The 27,028-nt window shown below is 33.1% G+C and overlaps 1 protein-coding gene across 3 annotated transcripts in view; it reads right to left on the reverse strand.

Moving 5' to 3' along the window:
• Window positions 1-27,028, reverse strand: part of DPH6 (diphthamine biosynthesis 6) — a 328,274-nt gene that overhangs the window by 122,692 nt on the left and 178,554 nt on the right. Inside the window, exon 9 of one of the 3 annotated variants that reach the window (XM_057721515.1) lies at window positions 16,413-17,056. The exons of 1 other annotated variant lie outside the window; for it this stretch is intronic. In XM_057721515.1, the coding sequence (XP_057577498.1) occupies window positions 16,959-17,056 (98 nt within the window). In that variant the 3' untranslated portion in view covers window positions 16,413-16,958. Of the gene's footprint in view, window positions 1-16,412; window positions 17,057-27,028 lie in introns of those variants that run through there. One more of the 3 variants, XM_057721516.1, reaches the window with a different exon arrangement.

Raw genomic sequence — 27,028 nt, forward strand, 5'->3', positions numbered from 1 at the left:
AGCAACAATGAAAGATCAGAAAGAGACATTAAGGAAACAATCCCATTCACCATTGCAACAAAAAGAATAAAATACCTAGGAAGAAACCTAAGGAGGTAAAAGACCTGTACTCAGAAAACTATAAGACACTCATGAAAGAAATCAAAGAAGACACAAACAGATGGAGGGACATACCATGTTCTTGGATTGGAAGAATCAACATTGTGAAAATGACTATATTACCGAAAGCAATTTACACATTCAATGCAATCCCGAGCAAATTACCAATGGCATTTTTCACAGAACTAGAACACGGAATTTTATGATTTGTATGGAAATGCAAAAGACCCTGAATAGCCAAAGCAATCTTGAGAAGGAAAGACGGAGTTGGTGGAATCAGGTTTCCTGACTTCAGGCTATACTACAAGGCTACAGTGATCAAGACAGTATGGTACTGGCACAAACACAGAAATATAGATCAATGGAACAGGATAGAAATCCCAGAGATAAGCTACAGTCAACTAATCTATGACAAAGGAGGCAAGGATGTACAATGGAGAAAAGGCAGCCTCTTCAATAAGTGGTGCTGGGAAAACTGGACAGCTATATGTAAAAGAATGAAATTAGAACACTTCCTAACACCATACACAAAACTAAACTCAAAATGGATAAAAGACCTAAATGTAAGGCCAGACACTATAAAACTCCTAGAGGAAAACACAGGAAGAACACTCTTCGACGTAAATAACAGCAAGATCTTTTTTGATCCACCCCCTAGAATAATGGAAATAAAAACAAAAATAAATAAGTGGGACCTAAGGAAACTTCAAAGCTTTTGCACAGCAAAGGAACTATAAGCAAGACAAAAAGACAACCCTCAGAATGGGAGAAAATGTTTGCAAACGAATCAACAGACAAAAGATTAATCTCCAAAATATATAAACAGTTCATCCAGTTCAATATCAAAAAAACAAACACCCCAATCCAAAAATGGGCAGAAGACCTAAATAGGCATTTCTCCAAAGAAGACATATGGATGGCCAAGAGGCACATGAAAAGCTGCTCAACATCACTAATTCTTAGAGAAATGCAAATCAAAACGACAATGGGGTATCACCTCACACGGGTTAGAATGGGCAGCATCAGAAAATCGACAAACAGTAAATGTTGGAGAGGGTGTGGAGAAAAGGGAACGCTCTTGCATTGCTGGTGGGAATGTAAATTGATACAGCCACTATGGAAAACAGTATGGAGGTTCCTTGCAAAACTAAAAATAGAACTACCATATGGCCCAGCAATCCCACTACTGGGCATATACCCAGAGAAGACCATAATTCAAAAAGACACATACACTCCAATGTTCATTGCAGCACTATTTACAATAGCCAGGACATGGAAGCAACCTAAATGTCCATCAACAGATGAATGGATAAAGAAGACGTGGTACATACATACAATGGAATATTACTCAGCTGTAAAAAGCAATGAAACTGGAACATTTTTAGAGACATGGATGGACCTTTAGACTGTCATACAGAGTGAAGTGAGTCAGAAAGAGAAAAACAAATTTTGTATATTAACACATATATGTGGAGTATAGAAAAATGGTACAGGTCAACCAGTTTGCAAGGCAGAAATAGAGACACATGTAGAGAACAAACATGGACACCAAGTGGGGAAAGTGGGGAGGGTTGGGGGGGGAATGAATTGGGTGTTTGGGATACCAAATTGTACACTCTAAATATATGCAGTTTAGTGTAAAAAATAAAAAAAAATAAAAAGTTAAAAAAAAAATAGAAAGAATTGCAACAAAGTTGAGAATTTGCAAATCCCAAAAGGGAACAGAAGGACATTATGTGCAATAAATTCTTATACTTTTCACTTCTTTGCCATTTTACCTGGAATTATGTGAGAGTCCATTCACCCTTCCAGTTCACTAAGCTGATCTTTGGCTGTTAAGTCTACTATTTAGTAAGAGTGATTTAAAAAAAAAATTACTTAGTTCATTTTCACAGCAGCTTTTTTTTTTTTTAAAGCTATTATCCACCTGAATGTCACTAAAGATATTAAATAATTTTGAAGTTTTCTTTATTTCCCAAATTAACTTTGCTCCCACAAAGGTTACATTATTTTATTGTTGAATTTGATGCCTCTTTGTGTTTGTGTTGGTTACTCTTGGTTATCTCTTTATATTTACAAGCAAGGATCTTGATTACTGAGAATTGTTCCCTGGAGTGTATCAAGTGACAATATTCACCTGGTTCTGAGAGTGACAGTGATTACATGGTGCTGGCCACATTGTCAGGCTAGTTTGTGGACACTGCATATCTTTTGGGTGGGTACACTTCCTGGTCTTTTGGGGCCCATTAATCAGGGGGGACTCTATCTCATCAAAATCTCCTGTGGGCCTTTCCCACATCATATTTGGATTTCTACACCTGTGGCTTCATCCTGTACATAGTAGAATCAGCTGCACTGAAGGCAGGACACTGGTGCAATTGTTCTATCATCCTGGCCAACCAGACATAACCTATTCTTCTCAGTTCCCTGCAGCCTTTAATCTTGGGCTTTTTTAACAGGCTCTTTTGTTCTGGAGGATATTCTCCATCTCAATGGAGCTGCAGGCTCCCCTTTGCTGGGATATGCCATCAATCTTATCCTATTTATTTTATATCTTCCAGAAATTTGCACTTCCGATGGCACCCTTCCCTGCTTTCTAAAGTTGCTGTGGATTTATTATTGTTTTACACTTCTTCTGTCATCTCAATGAAGTTTTGGTAGGATGGAAAGATAAAAGCTGTCAAAATGTCAGTCAGCTCTCTTGAACCAGTATATAAATTTCTATGTCAATGCCCTTGAATTATCTAAGCTATTAAACAAATGTAATCTGATAGCACTTCCTAGTTTACTGAAATGGGAGCCATCCATCTTAATTCCAACTCTCCACTAATGTTTTTTGTAACATTCATCCAGACTCTGCTTTTCCAATCTTTCTTCAGCATAAGAAGTTTACCTCATCCTTTTCCCACTCCTTCCCTTTTTGGTAACTCCAATCTTTCTCCCGTGGGCTGTTCTTTTCTCTTAAAACAGACTTTAAATTTCCCTATTCTAAAAATACCTCCTCCGTTTCATCTCTCTCCTATCCTTCACAGCCCTCTCATTAACTACTAAGCCCTAAAAGCAATAAATACTGCCAAATACTCACTCTTGAGGAAGGCTTTCTTGGAGATCCATGATCCTAGTCTACTGTGGTCCTTGTCCTACCTCTATAACAACTCCTCAGTCTGAAGGTAGTTGGACAGTGGGGATTCTCTCAATGTTGTGTGGAAAGGGTATTAATGCCTAAAATAGGGAAGAATCATGGAAACTGATCAGAAATAGGAAGAAAAGAGTAAAAAACAATGCTGAGGTCTTCATAAGTCCAACCTATTCTTTTCTTAGTCTTCATCTGCAGTAATGAATACTACTGAACCCCGACTGTCACTGAAGGTATTTTCCCTAGGATTCCATGGTCCTACTTGAACTCAGTCCTTTTCCAACCTCTTGGATAATTCCTTCTTAGTCTGAAGGGAGTCATATAGTGGGGGAGGTTTCTACAATACAGAGGGCAATCTGTAGAGAGTGTCAAATTTTTTTTTAATTCATCAAAACTTTGAAGGAACAGATGGAAAACCGGACAAAGCCTGAGAAAACAGGGTTGGAAGCAATATGAACTGAAAGGTGGATTTAACCAGTAGTTGGGAAACAAAGCAGAATTAACACTGGGTTTCAGAGCCAACAAAGTCTGAATGGGAAGTTGAAATCTTAGTGTTGCCTACATAGTGGAATTGTTGGCAGATATCAGGTACTAAAGCCCTTAAATGTAGCAAATCAGATGAGCATTTCTAATCTCATCTGCCTAATGGGAAAACAGCTTCTCATATATTGGGTCACTGTCCTCTGGTTCTAGGGGCAGATGGGTTAACCTGTTCACTATGGCTACCTGGAATGGGCCTAGAACAATACAGAGATCCTGGAGAAAGTACCAGTTTCCCTGGTTAATGCCACAATACTCTGTTCCTTTATCCCATACCTACGAAGTCTTAAAGCATTCTCTCCTCAGTAAATTCTTTTCTGCTTATTTACTTCTGGTGGGACTTAGGTTGTTTTACAGGAAATTTATCTCTAAGCTTGTCATGGAAAAAGTCTTTTCACTCTTTTTTTTTTTTTTTTTTTATATGTCTCTAGTATAGTGTTCTGTATCAAAGTTAAATATCTATTTCTAGAAAACTTCTTATAAAAATTAACTTTTCTGTGTACTGGAATTTCTTGAAGCATTTTCCATTGTACAATCAAAACCATGTTTATTTTCTTCTTTCACTTTTTAATTTGAAAGTTATGTATTTCAGAATAATTGGAAAAGATAATTAAATATAATTATCAGTAAATTTTCCTGATTAGTCTTGTGTAGACAAAACAACAACAAAACATCTGATGTTTGGTTGTTTAAGATTATGTCTGAAATCATTTATTTTAAGGATAAGAAAAACAAGGCCAAATTAGACCATTTGAAATGACCATAGACTGGAGGTACAGAGATGAGCTGAGGGAGTAAAAGGAAGAGTGTACTGGTTCCATGAAAATTCATTTTTTACCTCACTGCCAATGCCACTTTCCAACATATTAATTTTTCTTTCCTTATATCCCAGAATCCCTTTATTTGTTAAGCCTTAGCATGAATATGTATCTCCAGTTGTGAATTACTGACAATTGTTGTTAAGAAATAGTAAGAATTGGGAAATTAAAGGGAAATTAAAGAAATTAATTAGAAATTAAAGAAACCTGTGAAAATAATCCATGTTAAAAAGCATGAAAACCACATAAATCCGAAAACAACACAACCACTATACCAATGGGAGAGAGCACGATAATGAACAGGTTTCAGAGTCAGGGATATCAGAGCATGAAGCTTGAATGAGGATTAAAGGAGATAACCAGACAAGTGCCTGGTATCAGGCACTCAGGCAACTTTCCCTTTACATAACAGTAATAATTACATACATTGCAGGCAGGCAGTGCTTGAGGGTGGTCACATATACTGAGTTAATAGCTGAGAAATCTTTCATGTTTTTCAGATAGAGATGGACCAAAATAATATCTTTCAACTCCAGTCTCTTAGATTTAAGAGTAGCTGCAGAAGGAAAGATATAGCCATAAGTTTAGGAAAACTCTAACTCTTCTAAGAAAGTTATTAGTGATATCTTAAATAGATTTTATACAAAATATATCCCATTTATAATATTTATATTGTTGATAATGGATTAGTGTGATTGCAGCATTTGGTGATGGTATAATGCAGAGCTTAGCAAACTTTTTCGGTAAAGGACCAGATAGTAAATATTTAAAATTTTGCAGACCAAGGGGCAAAATTGAGGATATCATATGGAACATAAATTATAGAAAATCTAACAAAATGTAGAAACCAAATTGCTTTATTAACAAAATTCAAAATTTAATAATAGTAATTGAGATTATTAAAATATATTTAAAATACATTAAAATCATAAATACATTAAAATACATGTATGATTTAAATACATTAAAATCATAAAAATACATGTCTACTAATGAGACATGTATTTTTTTTTCTTTTGGGGTAACCTTTCAGTTAATAAGGGTTCAAAGTTAGTTTTCCCTGGCATCAATACAGTTGCAAATGTTCATTTGTAAAAATCTTTCTTAGCTTGTAGGTGGTATCAAAATGGCAGCAAGCTGGCTTTGGTCTGTGGGCCTTAGTTTATTGACTTCTACACTGAGGTTCTTTAAAGCTATCATAATTTGGCCTTTTATAAAAAGTGAAACATGACTTTAAATTTTAGGTTTTATGAAATAAAGCATCTGCAACTTATCAAGGTTTTTTTTCTGTATAAACTTCATGTTAATAGGATTAAATCAGTGAATACACTTTAAAATGTATTCTTAAGCAAAAAACAATTCACTGACTTTTATTTCAGAATTAATACTTCCAATGAGTAATATCAATGATTTTAACACCTTATTTCTTAGCAAACAATAGCCAGAGTAAGGAAATAAAGCACTACCCAAATTTTAGCTAAAAAAATGGGTTTAATTTCTGACCTCTGAAATTGCTTGTAATGTCCTCTACACTAGATCTGAGATTTGGAAACTTCCCAGTTAGAACCACTGTAAGTGATAGATTATAAATCCTAAAAAGTTAATGTTATTTTTTTAAGGATTGTTAATTGTTTTAATATACTGTTATTCCTGACTTTCTCCAACGCTCTAGAAATGAGATAAATCTTCATTGAACCAAGAAACTAAGAGGATTTTAACAAGACAAAGAAGTAAGAAACCAGAATTACATCTGATGAGACTGAAGATTACTAATAAAACAGAAAAGGGAAGCAAAATTCTTGGGATGAACTGAATCCTGGGATGATCACTGACTTTATGGGACTTAATTATTAAGGAACTTGAGGGAAATTATCTCTCTTTAAGGGTGTCAGAACTGAGAATTTCAGGCAAAAAATGCTTAGAAGATAACTGAGCAGCTAATCATCAATAAAGCAGATAAAAGAAGTAGGACTTAATATATATATATTTTTTAATAATTGTAGACTTTTTCTTATATTTTGAATATAAGAGAATAGAAAACAAAATAACCTTCAAAGTGTTCCATATGAAAATCTTAAGATGCTTTTAAAATTAATATCATTTCATTCATATACACTGAAAAATTAAGTCAAATATAATAACCAATTTGCTTCATGTGCCTGCAAACAGCCATTCTTGGGATGCCACACTTGTTTTTTGTTTTTGTGAGCCACTAAGTTCACTTATTCAACATTCATTAGCTATATTCTTTCTTGAAGTACTAAGAAAATAAAGGTAAATTATTCTGAAGTGTTATAGCTTAACAAACAAGTTAATATTAAAAGTGAACCAAAGTTTAAAAAAAGGGAAAGGAAAATTCCTAAGCAAATATTAAAGATTTAGTATAAGAATCTAAAAAAACCAAAAATCCCATTTTTAAGGAATTTCTTGCCTCAGGAATTATGAAACATTTGACTATTGAAAGATTTTCATTTTTTGTACATTACAAAGAAAAATAGATTGCTATTTTTATCAGTTTGAGTAAAATTCTGTGGAAGAGTAGAGATTCGGCCTAGATGAGCTTTCCCTATTCCTTTCTGTTTGGTGATCCTTTGATAAATATGACACCCAACAGCATTTATACCTAGGAGACAGAGGATAACACTAATAGACAAAGGATTTAAAGTTCTCATGGCAGAATCCTTCTACAATTTCTCTTAGTCTAGAAGTAACAAAGAGAATTAGAAAACCTTCTCACTCACATCTTTGGTTTAAATAGTGTCTGACAGTTGCAGAGAGATTTTGAATTGGAACTCATACTATACAAAATGTGTCTACATTTGGAACTTGGGGCGCCCAACCCAAAGCTCTTCCTTGAGGAAGATGTGCAGGTTATATGGGTTTCCTGCCCCCAGTTTCTGGCAACACCTGGCTGGTTTGCTTGCCTTCTAATAACCCTTGGGATGGAGCTTCCACTTGTGACATTTTGGAGACACATATGTCTTTGTACTACCATGAGGGGAAAACTAGGTGTCCTTTTACATGCAGCTACTCTCAAACCACAGTAGATAACAGACGGGCCCAAATGTCCACTATTATACATGGCTTCCCTGAAGTTGAAGGTCTTCCGTTACTGTGGCCAATCTCTTTTTCTCTGAGCAAGACTATACTAGGTAAGTGTGCTAAGGAATGTTACTTTGGGACCATCAAGATACTCTATTGCTTTTATTCCTTTGGAGATTATCCTCCCAATATTCCACTGGACTACCTAGGTTCATGACGTTTTAATGCTGAGAGTTTTAAACGGAGGGATTTCCACATAGAAACATAATTTTCATTCTAAAAATTAATTCATAAGAAAAAATTTTATTTATTTATGCACCTGCAAACCTCTCACCCCCAAAATGATTTGAGACAGCCACTTGTGAAAATTTACCTTTCTGGTAACTTTGTTAGAATCTGTTATCACACTGTTATAAACAAGAGATAATTGACCAAGACTCTGAAAGTGCTTCACCTCTTGCATTTAGAAGACTATTGCAACTAGCCTATACTAAAACAAAACAAAACAAACCTGGGTTATGGATATTTGAGTGTTTTTTCATTAATATTTTTGATCATTTTTGTATGTCTTGAATATCTCATAAATTTCAATAACAATAAAAAGCTACACAATACTTGTCATATTGGTAAAAGTAAAAGACATCAATAATAGCCAGTTTGGGCAAGTTTTGGCAAGTGTGAGTAAGCTAGAACTCTTATGCACATTTTAGTAGGCATATAAATTGGTTCAAACTTTTTGAATAGTAATTTAACAAAGTGTTCATTGTCCACACTTGTAATATGAAAGATAAAATACAGTTTTTGGAAGATAACATGGTCTTCATGATCTTGAGACGGAAAGATTTTTCTTAAATGAGACACAGAAAGCATTAACCTTAAAAGACAAGAAAAGGAATGAATTGCTTATCAAAAGACATCATTAAAAGAGTAAAATGGGAAGCCACAGTATAGATGATATTGCGACACATCACATCAGACACAGCTCACATCTAAAATAGAAAAAGAATTCTTACCAATTAATTAAAACCTATGACAGATAATTCTGCAGAAGAATGTACAAGAGACTTAGACACTTTACAAAAGAAGATATGCAAATGGCTAGAAAACATGATCAGAGAACTACAGATTAGAAATACAATGAGATACCACTATGTACTCACTAGGATGGCAAATATTAAAAAGACTGCCAATACAAAGTGTTGGTGAGGCTCTGGAGGCTATTAGACCAGCAGTCTAACACACTGCTGGTGTGAGTGCAAATTGTTTTAACCACTTTAGAAAACCCAGCAATACTACTCAGTAAAAAGGAATACGTGGGCTTTCCTGTGGTTGAGAATCAGCCTGCCAATGCAGGGGACATGGGTTTGAGCTCTGGTCTGGGAAGATCCCACAGGCCACAGAGCATCTAAGCCCGTTTGCCACAACTACTGAGCCTGAGCTCTAGAGCCTGCGAGCCACAACTATTGAGCCCATGTGCCACAACTACTGAAGCTGGTGCGCCTAGAGCCCATGCTCCACAACAAGAGAAGCCACTGCAATGAGAAGCCTGCACACCACAACAAAGAGTAGCCCCTGGTCTCCGCAATTAGAAAAAGCCCGCGTGCAGCAACGAAGACCCAATGCAGCCAATAAATAAATAAATTTATTTTTTAAACAAGGAATACATGTTTGAACTAAAGAAATGTACTAGAATATTCATAATACTATTATTTGTAAACCCATAAAATACCCAAATGTCCATCATAGAATAGATAAATAAATTATATAGTACACCCACACAACAGAATACTTTTCAGAAAAAAAAAAGGAAAGTAAAACCCTGCCCATTTATACAACAACATGGATGAATTTTATAGTCATAATGTTGAGTGAAATAAAGAGGAAGGAGCCAGGCACAAAGAACACATAAGAATAAGTAATAAATATTTTAATTTATATAGAGTCCCAAAACAAGCAAAACTAATTATCTGTGCTATTAATGATGAGTTTACCATCAGGAAAGGGAGAAGGAAGAGTGACTGAGACAGGGCACAAAGCTGTGGGGAGGACTTCATAATGTTTTCTTTTTTGACCTGTGTAGAAGTTACATGGGTGTGATCACTGTGAAAATTAATTAATTTGTATATCTGAATTGTGTTCTTTTCTTTGTGTTAATACTTCAACAAGAATGTAAGAAAAAAACAGTTTTATGGATTTCCTAACAGAGGTCCCCTCAATATAATTTCATTCATCCTGAGGGACTCTAAAAAGACACATTTCTTCTTGCTTCTCAATTTGCACTGCCACTATCTTCTAACAAATTTTGGTTGCATTATACCTTATTATTTAATATTTTCTCTCACTGCCATTTCTGTATTACTGCATTTCTCTTTTTCCTTAGGGTGGAGCTCTAAGGCTCCACTTAGAATGTAACTCTGATAGCATCTAAAAGTCATTTTGGGTGGGACTTTTTCTGAATAATTTTATCTTTACTAACGAAAGACAATTTTATTCTATTTTTCAAAAATTCTCTCTCCTCTACCAGTTATTTCTGTTCTGTTTATTTGAAAGTGGGACCTCCCAGATTTTTCTTCCATGTCTCTCAATTTTTCTCCCGTATTTTCCCAACTTTCTGTTACATTTTGGGACATATCCTTGACTGGTAGGAAGTTATCACATTATTAACTTATTCTGGTGTTTTGAACTATATTATATGCCTCTGAACATCATGTTAACCTCAGGCTAAATATACTTACTTGTAGGAATCCAAATAATTTCTTGACTGAATTTATCAATGTTTGGAAACATCTTAATTTTCAATTAATTTTTTAAATTTTCACTCAAATATTATGTTACTTAAACATAGTTAGTGAAAGAATAAAGGAAAAATAATGAAGACTGCTTCTGATGAGTCTGAGAAGCATTTTAAACTATTCCTCCTCAAATCTTGTATAGTGTAGACATAAAATAATTAAATTGGACTTTAAAAAAACAGTATGTCAATTTCTGAGTATGACATTTAAAAGACATTCTGTTTAAGGATGATGTTATTAATGTGTAACACACTTTAGACGTGTCATTTTCCTATGAATGCCTTTAAATCAGCTTTCTTATAGAGAATTTTGGTTTTATGTTTGGATTGAAACATTTTTTGATAGTGTTAAAATGAACATGTTTGTGGGACAAAAGCCAAGAAAATGTGTCACTTGGGGAAAGAGAAGAAAATATTTTGTTTTCTTTTTCTCTTGGGATATTTTTGTTTACAGAGTGAGCACAGGTTGCTATCAAACTTCCAAATCTGAACAGTAGAGGTGACTCTGTCAGCATTACTTTGTTCCCAAAGTCAGCAGCTTTCCAAAACAGTGCAATTGCCAGCTCACCTCTTTAGTTACTGCTACATTTAGACACTTTAACAAAAGCCTATTGTTCACCTTAATCAGTATCATTTCATTTTTATGTATTATTTGTCTAAGGTGAATTTATTTACAAGTAAGAATTAATGTTTTAAAGTGATTCTACTACTGAATTGCTTTAATAACAGTGAGAAGTTGTTTTCACTGTCACTAATTAAAAGTTAAATGCAGCTCCAGAATCTATCCAGTACAAATCTGTTTTGCTTCAGCACTGAGAAACCACTGCTATTAGAATTCCACTGGAAGTAATTTATTTTATAACCTATGACAAATGTCTACACTTAAATTTCTCACTTAAAAATTTAAAACTAAGTAGCTTGAGAAAAGTACCTATATGTTTATTTAATCCTTCAATAATAGAATTAAAATATAGGGGTATCACTAACCTAGGAAGAGGCCATACAGAATAGAGGCTAGAAGCATAAGCATAAGGGCCAGTTGCTTATGTGTATCCCACCAACTGACTACTTGTGTAAACTTGGCCTAGATAGCTTCTAGGTACTCCAGTTTCATCACCTGTAAAATGGGGTTAACAGTACCTAACTCACAGGGTTGTTGTAAATCATAAGTTAATACAGGATCAGGCATATGGTAAATACTGAATACAATTTAGCTATTATATACTCTTTATAGTGAGGAGATAATAGAGAATATCAGAAGATGCTAAATCAGTAGAGATATGTGAATTGTATAAAGTCATGTCATCTTCCTATAAAAGTTTATAGGAGAATAGGGAATGGGAGGAAAAGATAGACCCCCCCCCCTTTCCCTTAAAGCCAACAAAAATTGGAAGAAGAATATAATAAAGACCTGTGCATCAGTTAGTTAAATACAAAACCATTCCTTCTGGCTGTGCCTTCTGTTATCTTCAAAGCTTTCCAACAATTCCCTTCATGACTTCAAACATTTCCTGTGTCCTATCTCCCAAAGATTAAACATATACATTCAATCACATGAAGCTGAGGAACCTGTAAACCGCAAAAAGAGAAATAAAGGGTACCAAATGCAACAAACTCCTATACTTTTTCATCCCTTTGTGATTTTGCACTGGGTTATGTAAAAATTCCTCAGGTTAAGCGTCCAGTTTCCTAAGCTGATGTTTAGACCTATACTTTTTATTCTTCATCCCAAAACAATATTTTTAATTTTTAAATTTAAGTATAGTTGAGTTACAATATTACATTAATTTCAGGTATACAACATAGCAATTCAATATTTTTATAGATTATATACCATATAAAGTTATTATAAAATATTGGCTATATTCCCTATGTTGTACATAACATCCTTGTATCATATCTGTTTTACACCTATTAGTTTCTATGTCTTAATCCCCTTTCCTTATCTTGTCCCAACCCAAGCCTTCTTCCCATTGGTAATGACTAGTTTTGTTCTGTGTACTGTGAATCTGTTTATGTTTTGTTATATTCATTCCTTTGTTTTGTTTTTTGGATTCCACATGCAAGTGAAAAATATAGTTTTGTCTTCCTGTGTCTGACATTTCACTAAACATAACAACTTCCAGGTCCATCCACATTGTTGTAAATGGCAAAATTGCATTCTTTTTTATGGTTGAGTAATATGCCATTGTGTATAAGTATGTGTATATATATACATACACACATATATATATCTCACATCTTCGTTATCCATTCATCTGTTCATGAACACTTAGGTTGCTCCCGTATCTTGTCTTGGCTATTGTAAATAATGTTATGAAAATTGAGATTCAATGTTTTCAAATTTGTGTTTTTGTTTTCTTCAGATGTATACCTAGGAGTGAATATTGCTTGATTATATGGTAATTCTATTTTAAATTTTTTAATATAAATGGTAAGAGTGGGCATCCTTGTCTTGTTCCTGATTTTAGAGGAAAAGCATTCAGCTGGAACAAAAATCTAGGTTAGGTGTATTCTTCACTTTCTCCCCCCTATCTTTTTTGCATAATTATGGGTATTATTTCCACTAGACTCTAAATCCTGTGAGTACAGAATATAAATCTATTTCATTCTCTGCAGTAAACCCAGCATGTAGCATAGTACTTGGCACAGAATAGGCACTAGAAAGTGTTTGCTGAATACATGTTATAGAAAGAAGGAATCCTAGGATGGGGCTGGCTAAAAGAAGAAAAGGTGATAAAAGAAAAAGGTGATAAGAGGAAACAAAGACTTAAAATTATTTATCAAGAAAGATAAATCAAATAAAAAATCATTTGATGGCCATACTACTCAAAGCAATCTATAGATTTAATGTCATCCCTATCAAATTACCCATGACATTTTTCACAGAACTAGAACAAATAATCCTAAAATTCATATGGAACTGTAAAAGACCCAGAACTGCCACAGCAATCCTGAAGAAAAAGGACAAAGCAGGAAGCATAACTCTCCCAGACTTCAGACAATACTACAAAACTATAGTAATGAAAACAGTGTGGTACTGGCACAAAAACAAGACATGGATCAATGGAACAGGATAAAAAGCCCAGAAATAAACCCATACACCTATGGTCAATTAATCTTTGACAAAAGAGGCAAGAACATACGATGAGAAAAAGTCTCTTTAGCAAGCGGTGTTGGAAAAGTTTAACAGCCACATGTAAATCAATGAAGTTAGAACACACCCTCACACCATACACAAAACTAAACTCAAAATGGCTTAAAGACTTAAACATAAGACATGAGACCATAAAACTCCTAGAAGAGATCACAGGCAAAATATTCTGACATAAATTGTACCAATGTTTTCTTAGGTCAGTTTCCCAAGGTAATAGAAACAAAACCAAAAATAAACAAATGGGACTTAAACTTACAAGCTTTTGCACAGCAAAGGAACCATAAACAAAATGAAAAGACAACCTACAGAATGGGAAAAAATATTTGCAAATGATGTGACCAAAAAGGGTTTAATTTCCAAAATACACAAACAGTTCATACAACTCAACAACAAAAAAACCAAAAAATCCAATTGAAAAATGGGCATAAGACCTAAACAGACATTTCTCCAAAGAAGAAACACACATGGCCAATAGGCACATGAAAAGATGTTCAACATTGCTAATTATTAGAGAAATGCATATCAAAATTATAAGAAGGTACTACCTCATACCAATCAGAATGGCCATCATTAAAAAGTTTACAAATAACAAATGCTGGAAAGGGTATGGAGAAAAGGAAACCCTCTTACACTACTGGTGGAAATGTAGGTTGGTGCACTTACTGTGGAAAACAGTACAGAGGTTCCTCAGAAAACTAAAAATAGAATTACCATGTGATCCAACAATCCTACTCCTGGGCATATATCCAGACAAAACTATAATTCAAAAGGATACATGCACCCCTATGCTCATAGTAACACTATTCACAATAGCCAAGCAGCTATTGTGGAAGCAATGGGCATTTAGGATGCAGCCTAAATGTCCATTGACAGCTGAATGGATAAAGAAGATGTGGTACATATATACAGTGGAATACTACTCAGCCATAAAAAAGAACAAAATAATGCCATTTGCAGCAACATGGATGCAACTAGGGATTTTCATACTAAGTGAAGTAGGTCAGAAAGCAAAAGGCAAATACCATATGATATCACTTATATAAGGCATCTAAAATATGACACAAATGAACCTATCTCTCTATGAAACAGAAACAGAACCACGGATATAGAGAACAGGCTGGTGTTGGGGGAGGGATGAAGTGGAAGGCTGAGGTTAGCAGATGTAAGCATTTATATACAAAATGGACAAACAACAAGATTCTACTGTACAGCACAGAGAACTACATTCAGTGTTCCATGGTAAGCCATAAAGGAAAGGAATATATTAAAAAACAGAATGTGTATATATGTATAACTGAATCATTTTGCTGTACAGTAATAATTAACACAACATTGTAAATCAACTATACTTCAATTTAAAAAATCATTTGAAACTAGTGCTACAAAATGATTACTAAAAAATTAAATTGAAGACTCCTCATAGATCTCAATCTTTAATATTGAGATTTTTTTCCTGTGAATTGTTCCAGATGGGTAGAGAACAAAATGCCATTAATCCAAGCAAGGATACTTCCTTAGGGGGTCAGTAAAATATATTAGAATGTATAAATTAATGGTTATTTAGGAGCACTTAAGCATGGCAAACTATAGTATCAGATGATTACAATATACATTAGCTATATTCACATTCAGAATGTGTTGATTTCAAAGATTGTAACACACAAGTGCTATCTATCTGATAATATTTGTTACTATATAAAATCTAGGAAATAAATTTCTGAAGGATGGGAAGAGTGTCAGCTTTCAAAAAAATTAATACAAGACACATGCATTCTCCATAAAGTATGTTAAGAAGCAACTCAGTCTTAATTTTAGTATTACTTAAGCTCAGTTGTGAAATTTTAAATTCCTAAATTTAGATTTCTAAATTCCTCTGGCAAAATTTATCTTCTTTGGGGGTTATTAAATCAATTAACCTTGCAAAGAGAAGGTTAAAAGGACTTCTGTAGGCTACAATCTCACAGCATGAAAGAGAACAGGCAGAAGCCTGAGTGAACTGCTGGTAGGGTTCAAGGAAAGGCTTATGCTAGCAGATGATCAGCTCTGTTCTTGCTAAAATTTGGCAAGGAATTACACTGTGGTTTCTTCAGATGACAGCATCATAATTCATTTAGCTCTCCCCTACCTTTTCAGAAAAAGGCCAAAACCCCACAGGAAATGTGAGCACTGACATTTTCTGCCCAGGATCAAAAACTGACTATTTTGCCAGAAATTGAAAACAATATAGTTAAAACAGTAAATACGCAGCAATGTGTTGAAAGAAATAGGCTGCTGAACTGGCCAGTGACACAATCCATCATTTCTATTTTCTGAAGAATAGAAAGGTTAAAAAAAATAAAGATAGATACACGTTTGGATTGAGAGATTTCCATGCAAATGTAATGAAAACCAAATAAATTTTAAAGAATCCCTTTGCATTAATTTACAGATTATAACCTAAAGATTTACACTAAACACTATGCCTTTAATGGCAAGTTTGATTATACATTTCTAGCTGATTTCCAGGCAGTTAAAAGCTAGCTTAAGGGCCATCTAGAAGCCATGATTTCTTTTCTCTCCGCGAAATGCTAAAGCTTCTTTATCATTCTGTATTCAGTCATGAACTCAGCTGCACAAGCCAAATGTAAAGATTTTATGGGGTGATCTATCATGCGAATTCGTGAACAAGAATATAAGCCTACTCATGCAGTCACTAAGAGTGATTTCCATTTTTATGAATGAAAAAGAAGCTTGCATAAACATTCTTTATTTAAAGTTTTAAACGAAGAAAGATGCAAAACAAAATGGGAGCATTTTGTTTTATATGTCAATATCTTACAAGAGGGGCAAAGTAAGGAATCTGGCTCACATGATTCCCAAGACAGCAGTATCTCCTTTGCATTAAGTACATAAATGAGATTTATGGCCACTGACCTAATCTTAGATGCCAAAATGTACAGCAGGAACAGCTTTCTGAAAAACTTAATTTAAAATTATGGTGTTAACAAAAGCACTTTAGGAAGCAGACAACACACCCAGCATACATACACACATGCATCTGAGATACATGACTATAGAAAGAAGCCATGGTTATTTGCATAAAGCTTTAGAATACATTTCAGAGATAATTCAGATCTATAGGTTTTCACTTTTTTTCCCATCACCATGATGTTTATGAATTTCCAAATAAATACATGTCACTAGACAGTTGATTTTCATCACTGAAGTTCATTTAATACCAGATATTCATAGCTTCATGTTTTGGGAAGGCTTAGAATTAAAATAAATAAATAAACCTGTTAATTCTTTTCCTGGATTTTAAAAGCAGTTTCCTTATTCACCAAGTACTAACTAAATTAGCACCTTGGAGAGAAGAAAAGACTCAAGCAGCTGCACTTATGACACTTTCTTCACTGAATGAGAGAAAGGTGCTGTGATGCCGCTAATCCACTGGTAACCACTTGGAGATTTTCCTAAACACACTGATTTTTGACCTGAAAAAGAAAAAAAAAAAAGAAAACAGTAAATGAAACCTGTAATGACAGATGTCAAATCAACACTTTCCTAATATAGTTCCATAAAACAGAATTCCTGGGGAAAAAAATATCCTGCAGAATAAAATGTCAAGTTAAAGAAACACATTCCTTCCCTTATCACTGTGTTTTTAACAAGTGAATTATGCATATTAGAGGAAGTAAACATATAGCAAAAAATGTTTTTCAAATGATTTTAAAAATTTCTAACTTTTAAGTATAGATTTGAAGCTCTGAAATGTGTTAATACATTTCAGGTATACATAAATATATCATTCCTGAAACAGATAAATTATGCTACTAAAAAGATTTTTAAAGAGTACCACAAAAAAATTGAAGTTAAAATGCAGAATTAAAAAGAACACTGGGTTTTATGTTATCTGTACATTCAATTCTAAATTCCTGTCTTAGTTTAGATTGTCCAAAAAAGAAGGTCTAAAATAAGAACTTGGATGTAGGTAACTTGTTTGGGAACTAAATCCCAAAAAGCTGAGTGAGAAGGTATGTGGAGCAAGACAGGAAAGGAAAAGTCAACAATGCTATTGAGTGGGCTACTGATCTGAGCAACCAAGGATCAATTCTACTGGGAATTCTCTGAGGAACTCTGTAGAAGGTGGCTCAGAATTGCTCATCTGAAGGATATCAGGCTGGGGTATTTATTCACGATATCCTGTCTCCCATTAGTAGAATGTTGCTGCAAGCGGCAATATCTCCCTCACTCTTCCAGGCTTCCTGTGCACAAGGGCTGAGTAAGCTCCCTTGGCTTCAGAGAAAGCCCTGAGGCAGAAGAATGGAGAAATACACAGCCCAAGTTTTGGCAGAACACTGTCAGTGTGCCCAGAACTATTTGGCAGTGCTCGACAGCATGTGACAAGGGCACCAAAAACCTGTGCCTCAGATGCCAGGTCACCTACAAAAGTTATCACGACATTCCTTTGAATCAGCTCACAAGATGGAGATTAGTAAGATTCTTCATAAATCTAAAGTTTTTGCAATCTAAAATATATTATTCTCAATTTTAAAAATCTGAAAACAACCTAATTTATAAAAATAATTTATGTGTTCACATAATCAATACAATTTCCTTCCCAATTAACTTTTTTCTTAATTTGTTTTTGGTGTGTATATGTGTACTTTCAGAAGAAATTCATGTTTAAATTGGGCAAAAGGATAAATTTGAAGTTTAGAGAAAAAGAAGCCAATGATGCTAAAAGAGAGAAAGAAAAAGCATCACCTGAATAGGTATTATGACAACTAATTTTCACATTGTTTCTATACTACAAAATTATTTAAATGGGAAATAATGTAATTTGATCAGTTTTATTCTTTTTTATCTCAATAAAGAACAATCTGGTTTGGATTAATTTCACATTTTTCAACTAGCTGTTTCAGCATCATGAACAAACATATTGTCTTAATTGTACTCTTTTAAAAAAAGGCCATATATCACAGTGGTTAAAATTGCTTAGGCCTCGGGGTCAGATGCCTGTTTTTGAATTCTCACTCTACAACTTACCAGCTGTGCAAACTGGTGACAATGACAGTACTTAGTTATATATTCAGAAATTGGTACTTTAGGATTAAATTACATAATACATATGAAGCCCTCAGGAAAGTGTCCATCTCATAATAACTGCTTGGTAATATTATTGACTATTATTATCACGTACTGTTTGTAATCTGCAAAAATTAGGAGGTAAAACTCATAACAGCAAGTTTGTGATTATGTGTGCATTCACATACAATTATACTACAAAGCAATAAAGAGAAAAAGAGACTCTAACTGAGGAAAACAAATTCATTGTTTTGTAGAAGGGGAGTCAATGATTTCCAGATGAGAGGTGGAGTTTCATTTTGGTCTTCTTCCTCCGTGAGAGCAAAGATGTTATCCTCATTACGGTTCACCTCACATGAGCAGTTAGCCATATACAGCTTTTCTGAGAATGTCAAATGCTAAAAATAAAGATTAGTGAGTAGAGTAAGAAATGATGAATCAGGAAACTAAAAGAAGCTGAAATTGGATAGACAAATGCAATTTACATTTACTCAAGAAAAAACTGAAAGGAAAAGCAAGTGTATCCATTAATAGGAATATGCAATATCTGAAAATGGCAAACAGTAGATATTGGTGACACAATGTGGCTAATGACCAATGTGGAATAATAGATTACAATCACACAAATGACTGGTGTATTACAATCACGCAAAGGAGAAAAAGCATTGTAACACAGTAGCACAGAGTTAGGTTGTGAATTGCTCAAAGAACAGGGAAAAATATCATGAAGCTATAAAAGGCAAGAGACAAAGCATCAATGAAAATATTAAAAAAAAATTTAAATTCCAGTAGGAAAAAAAGTTGATCATGCAGTGGCAGCCCAGCATTAGAAAGTCATATTCCAGCATTAATACATAAGTTCAATTAAATAAATAAATTAACATATAAACTAATAACATAGTCTAGAGTAGGACAAAGTAATATAAAAAAACTTAAAGCACTGAGAATACCTGTAGGAAACTAAATTTATGTTGAATCTGGGATAAATTTGTTATTGCATATTGGCACAATGGATCTAAATTACTATAGGTATCTAATAGGTATCAGATAGGCTTCCTTAAAGTTTCCTAATTTTGAATTTAGAAGTAGAATAGAGAAGAATACTTTTTTGAGATTATGTAATTGCAGCTCTAAAAGAAACATCATTTTTTTAAAGATGAGAACTAAGGTTACGTTAAAGAACAACTTTCATCAACTAATCCTAACAGAATATGCATTCAATTTTTAGTTTGTTTAAAGTAGGGAGACATACATAAAATATATCTTGAAGGTAAACTTACATATCACAATAGAAAATAAGGTAAAAGTTTTTAAAGGTGGTTTCCAAGCACTTTTTAAAAATTGGGTTTTCATGTCAAAACGTAGTGTTCTTATTATATGGGTTTTCATAATGTGAACCTGAGAAAAAATATTGAATGTTTTCCTGTAAAACTAGCCAATGAACTTCAGAAAAGGCAAATTATTCATGCTCGTCTGGTCTGGTTTTTTTTTCAATAATGTTAAATGGAGGTTCAGTAATTCCATAGGTTATATGATTTCCTACTTTCAGATACAGTCAAATGAGAGGGCAACTCAATCTAGTACTCTTGCCAGCCAGCCTTAACATTTATCTACTCAAGACTAATCTTATTCACCTATACTTCCACCCACTTCTTATCCTAACTGTGATAACACTGAAGAAAATCCCAGATATCATAACATCTCATTTGTATGTATTTCAGTAAGTAAACATACAGAACTAGTTTTTTCTTTATAAATATCACCACCATACAATTATCACAACTAAAAATACTTCCTTAATATCAATTATTTTGCCAATGTTCCCATCAAAATTTGATGAAATACAACAAAATGTAAGATATTTTAACAAATAGTACACTAAATGGTCAAAGCAAAATCCATACCCAATCTGCATGTGTATTTTAATTTTTTAAATACATTTGATAATTAGTTGAATGTTGTTTTCATATGAATTATTATCAAGTAAAATTCTCAAGTATCCACTATTATTTAATTTAAAATCTCCATTAAGCAATACAGAAGGGTTTTGATCTTAAGATTCAGCACTCACCAATGAGTTACTGCCAGCATGTTCACTTTTTTTCTGTGAATAATCACCCTAACTTTTGTAGTACATGCACACAAATTGACATGGGATAATGCTACCTCTATGCCCACCTCACAAGTACATGATGTCTTTCTAGTTATATTGCTGCCTCATTTTCTATTACATACTGTCACATGTTACAACTACTACTTTATAGTAGCAATGAATAGGTAAGGTCCTGGTCTACTTTAAATCAATCACTCATCTTTTGACAAATTTAAAAAGTTGGCTAATTCACTTCAACTTAAATATTGAAGTGCCTAAATTATTGAGTGCCTAATAAATGCTAGGTTCTGTGATGTTATATGTACTGTTATGGGAGCAGTCAATAGGCTAGAAATGATCTCCCCTTAAAGTTTATAATCTAGTCTAGTAGGAAAACTGTAAAAATATGCCAAAGCAATATCTATGTAAACTATTTCTAAAATTAGGAAATGTGATATTTGAAAAATCCCTAACAACATTTGTTTCTCATATGGAAAATATGATTTTACTAAGAAAAAAATGAGAGGCAGAAAGCTTTGCATATAGGAGGCCATTCAATCAATACTAATGGGACTAAAGCCATTAACCTAGGTTTTTTCTGGATAAGGCATTCATTACTTTTCATGTTTAGTAACAGCTGTGTTTAAGGTGGGTTAAATAACTTTTAATTAAACCTAAAGTAATCAATTAAGATAAGTCTGAAACATCAAGTCTATGTTTTCTTATTTGATAGCTTTCTTTTTTAGAGATTTATGATTACTACTGATGATAAAGAGAAGCCGACTGGAAGGAAGAAGGATTGGAAGTACATATACTAAGCTCAAAGAGGACATGTAAACTGCCAACCCTAAATCTACTTAAAAATGCTCTCTCTCTTTAGAAAAATATTTGTTCCAGGCTGAAAGCCCCATTATATGCAATGGAACTGAACCTTAGCTTATAATTAGGGTTGGGTCAAAAGTCTAAACCAGAAATTCAAAATATACATAAATACTTGACCTGAATAAGGAAAGAAAGTTTCCAGTTAAGTGAAAGCTGTATGTTTGAAAGTTCTCAGGAGACTCAATTACTACCACCACCCCACTCCATTCTTTTAGGAAACATAATTCAGGAAAGGTTTAAAAGGAGGTTAAATAGATGCTAGATTCCCAAAGGATTTTATATTCCCTCATTAGATATTCACTTATTTAGGCAAATAAATGACCAACTGATAGAAATTGAATGAATAAAAAGAAATAATTAAATAGTATATAATATAATATTGTATAATATTTTCCTACGTGTGGACCATAGTCTAAATTATAAATAAAATAAGAAGTATATTACTGGAGTATAGAATTCTGTTCTGAACTTTATTTGGTTACAAAAAAGATGGAAAATTATTTATGTATTATGTCACAGTTAAAGAATGTGCAAAAATATAAGCAGATATCAGTTCCTATTTTATTTCAAACTGAACTTGAACTACCTTTGGATCTAATCCGGGGAAATTACTTTTAACATAGTGAAGAATTTTATTTTTGAAGGGACTTTAGTCTTTAGTAAATTATTAGAAAAAAGAGCCATTTTTGAGAAGAAAATGTTTTTATATGGTTGACTTGGATCAACCACACATAAACTCACACACACTTATAAGATGATCAACAAAGACTGTCAAATATGTAGCTGCAAAGTATCATACTAGATAGCATTTGCTCAATAAGGATAGCTTTCTTGATATAATGTGGCACCCAACAACACACTGCTAACGTTCATTGTAAAAATAATATCACTCAAATAACAATTTAAACATTTTCTGATTATACCAGCCACTTTCTAAGTGATATTATTAAATATTACTATGATTTTTTAATACCACCATTATTAAATATTAGCTAAATTTCTAATATTTGAGTCTGACCTACTTTGGGGAGATACTACATTAATCGTTTTTTCTTCTTGAGACATTTTTTTTTTCTATTCTGTTTGCAAATACTTTACTGCTTCCAAGGATTTACTCTGATTCCTCATTCCACTTCTAATATATTGAAAAGACCAAATATAACAATAAAAGCATCATACTGAGAAAAATATTCTTCTGTTTTTCTCACAAAAATCCTGTGTTTGCAACAGATTGAGAAGTTTGCCTTCCTTTAACATGGAAGTAAAATTTGTATCCTTGGATTATAAACCATTAATATATTTTTAAAAGATTATTACCCAATTTTAGCACAAATAAGTAAAGTTTAGAAGCAAAAAATCTAGAATTCCTTCCTAACAAATTATTTTCCATGTTTCTTTTGTCCTTTTTTTTTCAGATGCATAAATTTCACACATCTGCAACAGTCATACTATAGGCATAATTGTACTTTTATCATTTAAAGATATGTAATATGCAATTATCAGTGTTGTATACCCTGTGAAATAAAATACTGCCAGTGGATGTATGGTATTCCAATGAGTTAATATACTATAACAACTACTCTATTACAAAGAAAAAGGCAAGTGTGTCCATATTTAAAATGCTTAGAAGAGTACAGTAAGTTCTACTTAGAGCTGGCTTTCATTATTATCATTATTATTGTTATTGTTCTATTATTATTATAATTATAATTGTTAGAGTACTGGAAAAAGTGAAACTTGAAAAGAACAAAATGAGATATAAAAATATTAAAAATTAAATTGATATGTACATATTCTTTTGAAATCCAAGGGAATCAACTAAAAATACTCTAAGTAATAAAACTTTTGTAAACTAGTTCTATAAAAAATCTATTAAAAAAAGAAGCTTTGTTTATGCAAACAATAACTTGTTAGAAAATATAATGGAAGAAAATCATAATTATATCTAACATTTATTAAACATTTGTTAAGTGCCAGGCACTGTTGTAAATATCTTAAATTTACTGTATTTATTAATTTAACCTTCAAAACCACATTATAAGGTATATGATATCATATTTCATCAAATCTAAGACAACATCACTGTTAAGACACATCATAATTTCAAAAATGTTAAAATGGAAAAAAATGTGTGTCAGAATCACTAAGATACAGTATTATCATCCCTATTTTATAGAAGAAACTGAAAGAAAAGAGGTTAGAATATCTGCTCAAGGTCCCTCAACATAAAAGTGAAAGGCAGTCTGCTTCACTTTATTTGTTGTTATACATAAATAAAACCATTTTTCTAAATTAACCTTGTATCCAGAAACCTTACAAAACTCAGTATTAATTCTAAGGAGGTGTCTATAGATCAGTTCTACATTTTCTACTTATACAATCATAATCTGAAAATAGTGATTGCTTTATTTCTTCCTTTCCCTAACTTGTACATCTGTTTATTTTTCTTGCCTCCCCCTGAGTAGAAGTGGTGATTTTAGGCACCCTTATCCTGTCCTTAAACTCAGATGAAAAGATTTCATCATTTCACACTTAGGTATGATGTTTTCTGTATCTATTGCAGATGATCATATGTTTTTGTCTTTGTTATTCTATTAATATGGTGAATTCATTAACTGTAACATTAGCCTTGCATTCATGGAATAACTCAACTTGGTCATGGTGTATTATTCATTTTATATATCACAAGTTTAATTTGATAATATTTTTTGAAGGATTTTTAAACCTATGTTCATGAGTGAGATTGATTTACAATTTTCCTATTTCCTAATTTCATTTTCAGATTTTATCATTTTCAAGTATATTTTAAAAAAAGATTATAATCATGAGTTTAATGCAAACACAGATTGAACTTGTATTAAATATCAAAACTGGTTAATGTCCTACAGGGCAGTAATGTTGTAACTTCTGAGGTTACCTTTTTGTACTTTACAGAAATAATTCACAACCCTACTGGACAAAAATCTATATATTAGTAACTTCATAGAGTCTAGGCTTTAATCAGTAAATAGTTAAGTTTACAAGTAATGAGTAATAAAGTTTATTTCATAGAGAATAAATACTCCTCGAGTGGGCTTTTCAACATTCCAGAATAACATTGAGAGGATATGCAGTCAGTCATCCTTCCCAAAACATTTTCAAAAGAGATGTCAATTATATGTAACAGAATATAGACACTAACTTCATAAAATGAGTCCCCTCCTCTGTTTTTGTTTGTTTGTTTATTTTGTTTTGGTTTTTTGTGGCCACACCATGCAGCATGTGGGATCTTAGGTCCCTCGACCAGGGATAGAACCCACACCCCCTGCATTGGGAGCATGGAGTCATAACCACTGGACCACCAGGGTTATGAGTTCCCTATTCTGTTTTCTTGAAAGATTTCTGTATGAAGGAATCATAATGATGTCTTCCTGTTAAGGTTTCTGGGACTGATTATTTGTGCCCTCATTCTTTTTATCTCAATCAGTATTGCCACGGATTGATCAAGTTTAATCATTTCTGAGAACCACTGTTGGCCTTGGTAACCTCTCTGTCGGCCTTGGTAACCTCTCTGTCTTATGTTCATATTCTATTTAATTAATTTCTTTTTTAACTTTATTATTTGTTTCTTTGGGTTACATTTCTATTCTTTAACTTATGATTATTGCTTAACTCACTGATTTTCACCCATTCTCCTTATATTATATATATATATTTGAGGCTATACATTTCATTGGAAGTACATATCACAATTTTGATTTGTCAGATTTTTCATTAGCAATTTGTTCAAAACATTACTAATTTCACTTGGGGTTTATTCTTTGTGCCATGACTTATTTAGAAATTTGTTTAATTTCCATATATTTAAGGATTTTCTAGGTATCTTTTTTATTGTGGTTAAAGACAACTAACATAAAATTTACCATCTTAACCATTTTTAAATGTGTAGTACAGTAGTGTTAAATATACGCACCTTGTTGTGAAACAAGTCTCTAGAACCTTTTTACCTTGCAAAACTGAAACTCTGTACCCATTGAACAACTCCTCTTTTCTCCCCTACCCTCAGTCCCTGACAACCAACATTCTACTTTTTGTTTCTATAAGTCTGTATACTTTAGATAGCTCATATAAGTGGAATCATGCAGCATTTGTCTTTTTGTGACACTTATTTTATGTAGTATATTGTCCTCAAGGCTCATCCATGTTAATCATATGGTAGAATTTTCTTTTTTAAGGTTGAATAATATTCCACCTATGTATATACCAATTATTGTTATCTGTTCATCTCTTGATGAACATTTAGGTTGTTCCCACATCTCAACTACTGTGAATAATGCTGCAATGAATGAAGGAGTGCAAATTTCTCTTTAAGATCCTGATTGCAATTATTTTGGATAGATACCCAGATATAGGATTGCTGGGTCATATGGTAGTTCTATTTTTAATTTTTTGAGGAAATTCCATACTTTCTTACATAGTAAGAATGCTGCACCATTTTACATGCCCAGCAAGAGTGCACAAAGGTTACAATTTCTTTCCATCTTCATCAACACTTAGTATTTTTTCTGTTAGTGGCTATCCTAATGTATGTGAATTGATCCATTAGTAGTTTTTATTTGCATATCCATGATAATTAGTGATGACGAGCATTTTTTTCATCTGTTTGCCATTTGTAGATCTTTGGAGAGATGTCTATTCAAGTCCTTTGCCCATATTTAAATTGGATTCTTCTTGTTACTGTTGAGTTGCAGGTGTTTTTATATATTCTGAATACTAGTATGGTTTGCAAGTATTTTCCCCCATGCTGTAGGTTGTATTCTGTTGACTGATTCCATTGCTGTGCAAAGGTTTCTAAGTTTGATGTTGTCCTATTTATTTCATATTCTTCCTTTTGTTGCCGGTGCTTTTGGTATCATATCCAAGAAATCACTGCCAAATGCAATGTGATGAAGATTTTTTCTCTATGTTTTCTTCTAGGGGTTTTAGTTTCAGGTCTTATGTTTAGGCATTTAATCCATTTTGAGTTAATTTTTCTATATGGTAAAAGGTAAGGGTCCAAGTTCATTCTTTGGCATGTGGCTATCCAGTTTTCCTAGCACTGTTTGTTGAAAACACCATGCTTTCCCCATTGAGTAGGCTTAGTATTCTTGTTGAAGATCATTTAATCATGTATTTGAGGGTTTATTTCTGGACTCTCTATTCTGTTCCATTGGTTTACATGTCTGTATTTATGCTGGCACCAGACTGTTTTAATTACTGTAGTTTTGTAATATGATTTGAAATTAGGAAGTGTAAAACCTCCAGCATTGTTTTGCATTCTCAAGTTTGCTTTGGCTAGTGAAGTTTTTTGAGATTCTATAGGAATAGTATTTTCTATTTCTGCAAAATAAATGCCATTGGGATTGTGATAGGAATTGCACTGAAT

The sequence above is a fragment of the Hippopotamus amphibius genome, chromosome 2 (assembly GCF_030028045.1).
Source record: "Hippopotamus amphibius kiboko isolate mHipAmp2 chromosome 2, mHipAmp2.hap2, whole genome shotgun sequence".
In the NCBI taxonomy this organism is placed as follows: Eukaryota; Metazoa; Chordata; class Mammalia; order Artiodactyla; family Hippopotamidae; genus Hippopotamus; species Hippopotamus amphibius.